We start from the raw sequence: 12,954 nt of genomic DNA, 5'->3' as shown, positions 1-12,954 counted from the left end.
TAATGTTCTTTTTAGCAGCATCATATGACCCCTTTAAATGTGTGCTGAAATAAATCCCGGAAAAGATCGATTCGCGTCTTTTGAGAATCGATATCGAATCGACGTCTGTTAATGGAAGATTGCACACAATTAATAAATCTGTTGACAATGCTAATTACAACTTTAGCTGCATGTGTCCAGCTTTCAGTCCAGCTGCAAGTGTCATAGCCTTATTTATGCCTGAAAATAACAAATCCTTAATATTCAACATTAGGCACTTCATCTCTAAAGGTGGCATTTTTTTAATTATCTTTTATTATTCAGTTTGACTTTGTATGCAGTGTATATGCATTTCTACACCAGTCCTGCAGCCAATTTCAGTGCAAGCACTCTGCTCTTTGCTGTCTTGCATTTGTTGATTTAGTAACAATGTACCAAGGGCATTTAGAGGCAGATGCATTGGTGGATTAGTTTGCCCACTCACTGCCTTTCTTCTGCTATCTCCTGGGCAAGTGCATCAAACAGGGCTTGACTGGGAGAGGGTGAGTCTCTTGGGTTGTTGCATAAACATTGTGTTTTTTTTTAAATTAATTATTGCAATAATATGTTAAAATTGATTAATTGAGTTATTTAAGCAGACCTCAAGAGATTCCAGAAGGTATAAAACCTAGTGTAGTAAAAGTTGGCCTGCCAATTGGTGACATTTTGGGAGACCAATTATAGGCTTTTGACATTATTCAAATATGTTAAATGGTGTCAGATTTATTTATCACAATCAATGCATTTCCTTGTTCAGTAGACACACATACAAGAATTCTACAGCTGAGAGGTGTTAGTTGCTCCAGTATACAGTACACTGAAAAACTGTGAGAGCATGCTGTCTCTACTCAAGTCATCGAGTGACCTTATTTATGACCCATTAATTATGGAAAATATTTTTTCGAATGTGTAACACATTTCAAGTATTTTGTTTCCACTTATTAATATCAAATAAACAGTATTTTATGACAAATATGTATACAATTTTTAAAATGTTCAAGATTGTTGTGTTGGTCAGCAAATCATAAAAAACTGTTAGAGCACCTTTACTGAATTGTTAGGAAAACAGACAATGTCATCCCTGAATGATACAAAATGACTTAAATTTTTTTTTTTAAATATCTTTGTGTTCACAGAATAAATTGAAAGACATTTGTATAACCAAAGTATATTGCTACATTGTGTACCCAGATTTTTTCATCTGGCAAAGATCTCGTTGACTGTACTGGTGACTTTTGCCCTCTGCTGGATGCCCTTTTTGTCTGACCCCAAACAACCTCTGCAAGTTCTTCATCGCCTTTTTCCCGTTGGTCGGGGTTTGTTTGAGGTAATTCACATAATGTATATGTAGCATCACAAAGCATCAATGGCAAACACCTTCAAGTTCATCTAAATAGGTTCCTTTTTAGATTCTTTTGAACCAATGGTTGGATAACTGAGATTACCTTGCCTTGAAAATTGAGGAATACATGTTTACTATTTGCTAACATTCACAACAGTATTTGCACAATTGGGTATCGGGCTTTGAGCTTTACTTATGTAAAACACTGAGGTAAAATCTATGTAAATCAGTCACATTTATTGCTTAAGGAGTGAGTTTTAAACCCATCATTACAGCGTGATGCTTATTCAGCTCTGTGCTTGCCTGTTATAAAATGTCCAATGCAGGGTCGGCTTGGAAATGCCCTTGAAATCCTTATCCACATGCATTACATTTTTCTCTGTATGCATGCATGAATGCATAAATACGCTGTTGCTAGAATCCTATGTAGATACATACAGTAAACTGTAAACTGTGTTCAATTTTGGATCTGTGATATTAATGCAAATAGAAGACTGACTTAATACACATCTTGCCAGTCAGATCTTTCTGTATTCATAGATTACCTCAATGAAACCCCTTGGGTCTAGTGCAGGATTTATCCTTTAGATCTGATAAGTAAACAAGGGTCTCACGTTGAGTTTATTGGAAAGCCAGAGCTGTGTCCTGTTCATTGTCTAAAGCCAGTTGTGATCTCTTTTTGTCAAGTCAATACTGAAATACATGGTGAACAAGTACTGTGGCTTGCTTTTGAAATAGACCCAAAAACCCTGTTGTCAAAGGAGCTGTGTTGTGAGAAGTAATTGAAAATTCTGCAGGGCTCAGGGCCCGGAATATATCATGCGTTTGCCTGACATGAGGCTAACATAATACACAAGGTGTGAGTAATTCTAAACTAGAGCCTTGAGCATTTGTGACGGAGGGATCGCTAAGCGAGTCTTGGCTGTTGCTATCATGTATACATCAGAGGATGGTAAAGCTAGGTGATATTTAGCTGATAGATAAATCGGTGTTATTTGTCTGTAGAAAAAAGTAAAATTAAAAAAATTTAAATTAGGCATGACACTACTATAGGCAAAACCATTGTTTTTCAAGCACTGGTCAATTTTTAGATTTTAGGCTAATTTTGCTTCCATAACATGTCGTCTTTCAGACTATTGCAAAGAAAACATCCAAATTCAAAATTTAAGTGTGAATTTTATTACAGTTTATTTATTTGCATCTGTAGATTTCATTTACAATACACATCTTTAGATTTCTGTTGTAGAAATGTATGCAAATTATTGTGTATTTAATTAGATAATACCTTATTTGCAAATTTTAACACAACATTTTAGAAAACGTGTAATACAAAACAATTGTTTTAATGTATTGAGATTAATCAACTGGGCAAGTATGGCGAGACCTGTTAGTCGTTTAAAATTCTGTGGAACACGGATAATTTTTTTTTTGGACCGCACAATGAAAGTCAATGGTTTGTCAATGCACCTCATTGACTTTCACTGTATAGACAAAAAAACATCATTGATGGGTATCATCTTCAGCTGTAGTGTCCACTCGTCTTCACACAACTGTGAAAGACAGCAGCTGTGTTTTCGAGGACTGAGCACTATGGAGAATTTCTCAGATGCAGGGCTGAAACTATCATAACATTTACTAATTTTGTTGTTGCACAACTGTTCAAGGCCACCAGTCTTTGAGGAATCACATGTCGGTACCCCAGCAGAAAGGTCAACGAGCACTCAGAACGGATCGGTTTCCTAAAGGGTGCAAGTTGGTCTTCTGTATGTGGTAAAACCGTAGTCTTTGCAACCTCGGTGACGTTATTCATGTCCTTGTTATGCATTAGGACAGTCATTTAACCCTGTGTCCATAAGTTTACAAATAAGTGCATAGCTTTTTTTGACATCATGGTTACTTGACGGGAAAATTAATGGGAGCGTAATACTTCACCCTTGCCCTTTGTACCAATGCCCCCCAAGAATGCCCACAGGAATCTTTATTGCGCCTTCAGTTGGGAAATGATTACGCCGAGTAATGTCACTTACTTGCTTTCTCTTCAAAAGCCACATACCATTTAAAGATACTTACCTAATATGTCAGTGCTAATTTTGTAAGCATGATCATAAATGTGTGGTTATTTCAGAAGTTTACTAAAACAAAAACTATTTAAAAAGTTGTAGGTAATTAGAATAAAGCTGAAATAAAATAAAATATAAATATTAGATTATTAGAAAAAAATAATAAAAAAATCAAATGAAATGAGAAATGTTGCCTTGGCAACTAACTGAACTAAATAAGTAGAAATACTAAATTTAATACAACTTAAAAATAAAGCTATGTAGAAATATTTTTAAATAATAACTACATGACAAAATTAAAGTGAAAATCGATTAAAATATATAATTTTAATAACAAAATACTAATAAATACTGTCATTAATTATAGTATATAATTAATGCTAAAGTAACACTGAGGCCTAACATAGCTTGGGATATAAAAAAAAAAAACACTTATCCTTCTTTTTGACACGATATATTCATAATATATTATTCATATTTTTAGCAACAGAAAGTTACTTATTACAGGAAGTTAATAAAATATTACCTTTAATATTAGATTTTAGGTGGTTTATTAGTTATCAAGAGTGGTGCATGCTGTTTCTTTATATTCAGTATTGATGTGTGATATGTTTTAAGTTTCAGTTTCAAATTTATTACATGGCCTCTCGGCCCATAGTTCCACAAAATCATAATGACATGGCAGATAATCTTTTCTTCATTCCATGATATATATATCAACCCTCTACGCACACCGGGGCGTGTTAGAACGAGCCGTTTTAGGTAGGCGTGGCTGACTCTTAACTTTTATAAAGAATATCTCTTTGGATTTGAGACTTTAGTCTTTGCAATTTTACAGATCTTCTTTAAGCACCAAGAGCTTGTAACACTTCAAAGAGAAAGGAAAAATTTAAATTGCATCATATGACCCTTTTAACACATCAATACAAACATCACCAACAAGAACAAGATCACCTAAGTATTTCTTACGCAAATCATACAAAGAGCAATCATACAAAAATGCTTCTCATCTTCTTTCACAGAAATATTTGATGTTAACTTACAATAACTACAGATTCTCTTTGCCATTGGTGTATTACTCCATCTGCCTGTTTCTATAGCAAGATGGTGACTTGAACATCTAAAAAGGAACAATGATCGTACCAATTGCATGTTATACACAGACGTAATGTAGCTCTATTGTATCAACGAAGACTTATATTGTGAATATATTAGCTCTCTTGTATCAATAAAGACTTGTATTGTGAATATATATTTAACTTATTATTTTCCAAAACTGATGTATACCATGCCTCGTGTGCTTTTTCTTTCAATCGTTGGTTAAGAATAGCTGTAAATGTTCTTATATCACCTACACTTTGAGCCTCCCGGGCACTAGAAAAACCATAAAAATACAGCAGAACTCTAATACGAGTAACCCATGTTTCTCTATACTTCATCTAATTGAAAAAGCATATTATAACATTTTCTTGGATAACGATGATTAGACATAGACACTAGTTTTATCCAATACGTGATACATCTTTTCATATAAGTTGACAATACAAATCTACCCAGATCACCCAAGACGGCTACATTGCTCAAACTTGTACTGTATACACAGACATTTTCAATACACTCCACTGGTTCAAAACCCCATATCTCAGATCCATAATAAAGTATCGGTGCAACCATGCGATCAAACAAATACAAAGATTGATTGCAGCTAATTTTATGTTTACGAACAAACCTTAGCAAGGAAAGCATTGCTTTCTTGCCTTGGCTGGCTAAACGTTGTCGGGTTTTCCACCATGACAATTTTGGTGTAAACCACATACCCAGATATTTGTAACAATTAACCACTTCAATCTGTTCACCAGCAAAATACCATTTTTCATCCTTATTTAGAGAGCCCCCTCTGCTAAAAACCATAATTATCGTTTTACTCAAATTCACTCTCATACCATAAAGATTACAAAATTTTTCCAGCTGTTCATTCTGTTTCTGTAACCCTCCAATTGTATCTGCTATATTAGCCATATCATCAGAATATAACAAGGTCTGTACTTCTGGGATACTTTCAATTTGAATACCTTTTTAAAATTTTTCTTCAACATTGTTATATATTCATTTAAAAAAAGAATAACAAAAGTAGACTCACCATGCAGCCCTGTCTTACACCAATGGTGCAGCCAACATACTCTGTAAGACCATCGGTTCCTTTCACACATGATTTAAGTTTAGAATACATAGATCTCAATACACTAAAAACTTTTCCAGCGCGTCTGATTTAGCTCCCTTGGTGACGTGGCAAAGGGATCTCATAATATTACCGCCCCTTAATCTGCACGTTTCCACCAAGCGGCAACCTTCCGGTCTCTCTTGTGAAACCAACATGGAAGTAACTAAAACTTCAATTCATCGACTGACTGCTAGAGGCTGGCTCCAAAAGGGAGTCATTCCCATAAAGGGAGACTCCCCATGTTAAAATGCCCAACTTTACAGCAGAAAAAAACATGTTTAAAGCCTGGTTCAAAAAATTATTTTGGTCTATATAGCTAATTTTTCCCTTCATGACAACTGTGAGGGGGTGAATTTTATTATAACTCATCCGTTTAAATGATATTAAGCCTTAAAGTTCTGCATAATTAAGGGCGTGGCCACTTGAGTGACAGATGGATTGCCGCTGCTGTCACTTCCGTCGAGCTAGGTGGGCGTGGTTTCAGCAACCATCTCCTGCCTCTTTGCCCATTTTCGATTATCCGGGAGTGACGCGTGGTGACGCGCTGCCAAGATGGCGATGGCCCGCTCCACCCACTTTGAGCTTCAAAAACGGTCTTCAGAAACCTACGGGTGACGTCACGGACACTACGTCAATGTTTTTATACTAGACTGTAGCTAGGGTTGTTTCCACCCATGGCACCGTCATTTTGATTTTGCAAGCGACAACGGTGTACCAGCTCTAATGCCATGGCGAGTTTGAGCAAAACATGCTAACTATTCTGCCTTTGGCTGCACAGACGAGCACAGAACACTATTCACTGTCCCAGCCTCAGAGGAGACAAGAGAGCAGTGGATTTATTGATTTATTTACTGTATATTGCTGCTGCCACACAGATCTAAAATAAAAATGTGATTTATTTCCCAGCTGTTTACCTTCACAGACATAACCGACTGTTTTTGTAACTCGTGTGTTTTTAACGTAAACTTGTGTGTGAATGAGAACTTAGTTTAGTACTCACATGCTGTCTGGTGGCCGCTTTCTGTTCGTGTGCTTCGGATGTGTGTGCTCAGAAAACTGCATTTAAAGAGACAGGCCCAAAAAACAGCGTGTTTCTGCTTCCACTCAAAATAGGCATTTTCAAAATTATATAATAAATGATCTGTGGAGTATTTTGAGCTGAAACTTCACAGACACATTCTGGGGACACCAGAAACGTATATTGCATATTGTAAAAAGGGGCATAATATGTCTCCTTTAATGAGAGTGAAATACAAAAGATTATGCTGGACACTGTCAAAAGCTTTAGAGAAATCAATAAATATACAATACATCCTTCCTGTGTCATATGTGTGATACGTGTTATGTAATATTCTCTATATTTTAAATTTAAATTTTGTATGTATATGTAATTTAAAGGCATCTGCATACATTTAAATGAACTCCCTTTTATTTTACCCCAATATTAATTATTAAAGCATAAAATTAATTTAAATTGAGTTAACACCCCTGAATTTATACTATAGCCTAGTTTAAACATCTGTTCATAAAGAACTTGAAAACTGACCTAGCGGTCACTGTATCATTTGTTCTCATTGTGTCATTCTGTCCGGAGCGCATTAGTTTAGTGACTTTGACAGCATGTGTTTGTTGACAGGATAAAGTGGCTAACACATGGTGCAGCTTGAATGTGCTGATAAAGATCAAGACCCTGCTGTCCAGAGAGACTCAGCTGTTCCTCAGGTAATCCTTCACCATCCATTTACCCACCACCCTTTCTCCTTTTCCTTTGTCTCTTTATGTATCTCCTCCTCAAAATCTTTCTCAGTGTATTCCATCTTACCATGTTTGTGAAAAACATCTCATTATAACAGAGGGCACAGTGGGATTATGGGTAGTTAATGATATCGGAGAGATTTTGAGATACTGATATGTGGACACTAATCTGCAGGTGCAAGGGTTTGGTCAAGATGATTTCTTTGACTATTCACTTAATAATTTTTTGTGTCTTTGTTTAGTCTTATTTTTGCAGGGTCCGTAATTAATTTTCTCAGTGGTCTGTTTTCAGGGTGAACTCAAACATGATTTCCTTATAAAAAGTTTTCCAAATTAAGAAACCAACAAGATTTTAAAAATATGTTTAAAATCATGTATATTCATGTGAGATGAAGTCTGAAGTTATATAAGCAGCCTACTAAAACCTGTTTTATTTCAAACAGAGCTGGTCCCCTGTAAATAATGCATTTCTAGTAAGTGTTAACATTGGCGTGATGCTACATCCACACTACTAGGTGTCAGTATATGTACAAGACCACTGCTACATCGGTCAGCTCTGAGTTCACCTTTTCATGTAGTTTTATAAGCAAATGGATATGACTTTTAAAAGACAAGAAAATTATCTTAGGTTCAGTGTGAAAATGTCTTGTTTACAAACTATGTTTCAAAACCAAACACAGGTGAGAAGTAATACAGGAACAATACAGGATACAACTTAAGATCACGTGTGAGATAAGATCTGTTGTTCGAGACTGGATTATTTCTTCCTGTTTAAAAACTGTAGCCCGCAAGAAGCTTGTGATACAAATTGTCTGTGTACTCATTTGCAGTGAGAAGCACTGGCTGTATTTCATTGGCTGTAGGTTGTCGCCGATGTAATTTCCAGTCAAAACACATTTCATACTGCAGGAGTCGCAGACAGGTCCAGATATTTAGCATGCTAAATATTTCACCGGCATCTGTGACGAATTGCACTTGCACTCGATCTCAGATCGAGTCTTTGATAATACATACTACATGATTGTCATTCATCGATTTGCATCCAATTTCGGCCATTTGGCGAATGAAAATCGTGGGAAAAGTCGAGCAGTGTGTACCCGGCATTAGCGACACCACACATGCTGCTGAGAACTCTATGGACTGCACATATTCAATTCAATAAAAACGCATAACAAAAATGACAGTGATGAGAAAACGGCAATTAAGAAAGCATCTGATCATAACGATGTTCGATATGTTTGCAAGAGCTCTGCAATTCGGCAGTCCAGTCATGTCACGTATTTAACACTTTATACACAGTAAATTGCTTTAAAGCAAGCAGCTTTACAGTATTAAATATAAAAAAACAATGTCAGTGTCGCTTTCGATTATAATTACATCTTCACTTTCTATTAAAAAGCAGCTCTCCAGTTTGTTCATGTTTTTACTCACGTCTGACCTTGATGGACTGAACAGAATATTTCCACATCAAAGAAGGCGGAGCCCGAGAGCTTACCTACCTATTACGTAATCGCCATGGACCAATAGTAGTTTAAGAAGGTGTTTACCAGCCAGAGCAAAGTTTTCTGGAAAGTTCACTTTGGCAAGCTGTTTTCAACTCCTGAAACTCAAACAAACTTTGCTTTGGCCTGATTTTGTTTAAAATGACGCCACAGCAGTTCTTCGATTTTGCTTGAAGTCTATCGTGGCTTATATGCTTTTTCAGTAGTTTATCTCACCTACATTTGCATCTGTCATGATGGACCAGATTCCTGTCCCACTAGTGTCATTGATCTCTAACAGGGTCATTTTCCTCCAAGAGAATGATGACTGAGGGGTTCAAGTAATTCTGTGAGTGCTCAGCAGGACATCCCCGAATCTCATGCATTTCCTGCATGCTGGGATCTTTCTTGTTGACTGTGAGGATGTATAAAAAGATCAGGCAGCCGCGTCCTCTAGTTCCATGGGATAGATTACGGGCTTTGGCAACAGGGCCTCTTGATCGTATTTCTCTGTTCCATTTGTGTGAATAGTTAATCTTTTATTAAAGGGATAGTTCACCCAGAAATGAAAATTCTGTCATTAATTACTCACCCTCATGTCGTTCCAAACCCACAAGACCTTCATTCATCTTCGGAACACAAATTAGGATATTTTTAATGAAATCCAAGAGCTTTCTGACCCTGCATAGACAGCAACGGAACTACAACGTTCAAGGCTCAGAAACGTAGTAAGGACATCGTTAAAATAGTCCATGTGACATCAGTGGTTCAACCGTAATTTTATGAAGCTATAAGAATACTTTTTGTGCGCAAAGAAAACTTACGACTTTATTCAACAATTCTTCTCTTCCGTGTCAGTCGCTCTGCGTCATGGTACTCTTGTGAATGGTGGCGGAAGAGAAGAATTGAGTAATTAAAGTCGTTATTTTTGTTTTCTCGTAGCTTCATAAAAAATAATTTTTACTATTTTAACTATGTCCTTACTACGTTTCTGGGCCTTGAACGTGGTAGTTCCCTTGCTGTCTATGGAGGGTCAGAAAGCGCTCGGATTTCATCAAAAATATCTTAATTTGTGTTCCGAACATGAACGAAGTTCTTAAGGGTTTGGAACGACACGAGGGTGAGTAATTAATGACAATTTTCATTTTTGGGTAAAACTATCCCTTTAATGTATGGATGTATTCAATTAAATCATTATTTCTTTTTTCTTTCAGTTTTGCTCTTACTCTGTTGTTCATCCTGCCTTCATCTTTAAAATTGTTGTCCAAACCCAATCTATGGCAGTTTAAGCTCACCTTGGTAAGTGGTGTCATGTTTATGTGTTTGTCTTTGACAGTTCAGTGGTTTGTATTTTTGACCACTGACTCTCCTGATCTGCTTGTATTATAGGTAAACTCCTCCCTGGCTTTTTTCCTCTTCTCCTTTCAAGTCCATGAGAAGTCTATCCTTCTAGCAGCCTTGTAAGCAGCAGAATATAATTCATACTACTTGATCCAATTGCTTTAAACAGTACTTTTGCTCAATTCACTGACATTGATGTAGACAAAATGTATGACATTGACATTGATACAGACTAAATAACAGTATCATTTTTAAGATTAAGTGTTCAGTTTCATAACTTTGCACTGGATTTTTTGGCTCAACCAGTGGCATGAGTTATAGCTGGAATATTTTTCCGAAGAAGGGGTGGTAGGAAGATTAAGGAAACATGCTTGAAAATAATTATTATTTAGCAATTACTAGAAACTACTTAAGATATACTGATATTCTTAACTGATATTTTTACAGATTTTTATGCTTTTCAACTTTAACGTTGGGTCTATCTTATAAACGATGTAGTTATAATTGTCAAAATGCAGAAATAAAACTAATTAAATAATGTATATCAGTTATCAAACACATAATCATAAAAATAGCCTGTGATAAAAAGGCAATATTGGTTGATCTCTAGACATTACAAACTTCACCTTCAATTATGTTAGTAATTGTTTAGTGCAGTATTTTTCCATATTCTGCATGTGTATTCTTGCAATATATATTTTAATATAATATATTTTGATTTACAACATATGCACATACGCAAAGAACCAGCTGCAAGCAACAGATTTTAATTGTTGTGCTATATCTTGCATCTGTTAGTCAATCAGTAAGGCATGTCTCTGGATTAAGGGTCTCTATTGGGTGTTAAAAAATGAGCTGACAGAGGAAGTGTAGTGACTGGATCACTGAGAAGAGATGATACTGATACCTAGTCCTTGCACTCTCAACTACATAATTATAGCATTGGTATCATACATATCTGTAATGTAGTAAATATAGTCTGTAATGTAGTAAATATAGTCTTAAAAGTCAAATATATGTTTTACAGGCCAGTTTGCCTTGTCATCAACGAAATACCTCTGATTGCCATTTGGTTTCTACTAACGTCAACTTTCAGGTAAGATACCAAGCAGTATGTATTACTAAATTACAATCACAGTACTATAAATAAATTAATCCTTACGGTTAAGATAGAAACAAAATCAACAAATGACTATATAGTGAGAGGAAAAGTAGTATCCAATAGGGGAGTCCCAGCTGTCCACACTAATTGTTGTGTGCATGGTTTAGTGTAAGGAAATCACTGGATTACATGACATAGCCCACATACCATTAAACTAAGACCCCTTTGTGTAAACAGAAACACAACCCACCATTCTCTGGAATCACACTGCCTGCTTCCACAAAACTGTTTTAATCCTGCATATTTATGTTTTTAGCTGAAGACATGATGTTCTTTGTTATGGAAGATAATTGAGTTATATTCTATGATAGAGTAATTGTTGCACTATTAGGGGAACTATCCACAAGAACATACAGAGACAACACATTGCCACAGTTTTCTATGCTCCAAATGCACGCCATTTATTAGCACACTTTCTACTCATTATGGCGAAATGTTGCACCATCAAAATTCACAGCTAGTATTGTTTTTTTCTGCGTCATGACCAGTTCTGCTAACACAAAGATTGTTTTATTTTGTCAACACTTTCTCAATAGCAGTATTATTCATGATATGGTTGGTGTGCAAATTATTGTTTTTCAGCCAAATGCCTATGGAAACAGCTAAGCTAGTTAGTTAAAAGTTTACTTCCATGTCTAATATACTTATGCGAGTTCAAGTGCATTACCTATATGTTGATCTCATCAATGCAAGTTACAGAAAATGTTTTATGAGCAATAGTGAAGACCTACCAGAAAAAATGGGCATCATTGTGATAATTAAACCATTTTAATTAAAACATACTGTTAATGAAAATATGTTAAGAAAAAATAACATTGTATCACAATACTTGTTATTATTTATTGTACTTAAGTACATTTTATGTAATAATGTTATTGTTTCTGGATATCTGTTTTTCACAGAACAGTTTTCACATTTTTTAAATGTGTAAACATGTTTAATATATAAAATATTTGGTTAAATTTAGCTTTTTTCCATCAACTAAAACATAATTTTATCTAAAATTATAAGCCATTTTAGTCAGAGTAAAACTGACTGAAAAGATTAAATCTGACATAATATTGATTAAATCAAAAGTTTTTTTTTCATACAGAGAGGGTCCCCTCATGGAGGCCACCATTTTGAAATGACAGGGCCAGTAGAATACTGCATACTTTATCTTGATCACCCTGCTATTATTAGACACTTTCATTTGCAGAATAAATTAATCTTGGCTGACTAATGCATAATGCATTTCTACTAAGTGCAAACATTTGTGTGATTCTACATCCACGTCACTAGGTGTCCATACATTTTGAAATGGCAGGACCAGTTGAATGCTAGGAACTTTATCTTGGTCGCCCATTATTGCACTTTCAATCGCGAAGTAAATTTATCCTGGCTGACTACGAATAATGCTTTCCCTTCTAGGGAACTTGTGCTGCGTCCTCTACTGGACACTATGGGGACTGCCGCCAGCAGGACCAGTGTCTGAAGCACGTGTGAAACAACTCCAATCCCATTGACCCACGTAGCCCGTGACGTCACAGGCAGGAAGCCCGGAAGTATAAGAGGGCGCCTGCCGAAGAACGTCA

General features: G+C 35.9%; 1 protein-coding gene across 1 annotated transcript; it reads left to right on the top strand.

Moving 5' to 3' along the window:
* Positions 1 to 461: 461 nt before the first annotated feature.
* On the top strand, positions 462 to 12,854 carry LOC107739171 (dolichyl pyrophosphate Man9GlcNAc2 alpha-1,3-glucosyltransferase-like). The gene is made up of 7 exons (XM_016551195.1): positions 462 to 521; positions 1,210 to 1,345; positions 7,278 to 7,363; positions 10,092 to 10,176; positions 10,267 to 10,337; positions 11,246 to 11,314; positions 12,791 to 12,854. The coding sequence occupies exons 2-7, from the start codon at positions 1,268 to 1,270 to the stop codon at positions 12,852 to 12,854; spliced, it is 453 nt and encodes a 150-aa protein (XP_016406681.1). The 5' UTR covers positions 462 to 521; positions 1,210 to 1,267.
* The last annotated feature ends 100 nt before the right edge of the window (positions 12,855 to 12,954 follow it).

The sequence above is a fragment of the Sinocyclocheilus rhinocerous genome, unplaced genomic scaffold (assembly GCF_001515625.1).
Source record: "Sinocyclocheilus rhinocerous isolate Xijiao unplaced genomic scaffold, SAMN03320098_v1.1 scaffold1182, whole genome shotgun sequence".
NCBI lineage: Eukaryota > Metazoa > Chordata > Actinopteri > Cypriniformes > Cyprinidae > Sinocyclocheilus > Sinocyclocheilus rhinocerous.
The sequence above is the reverse complement of the archived record's forward strand: the minus strand, read 5'-3'. Positions and strand labels throughout refer to the sequence as shown.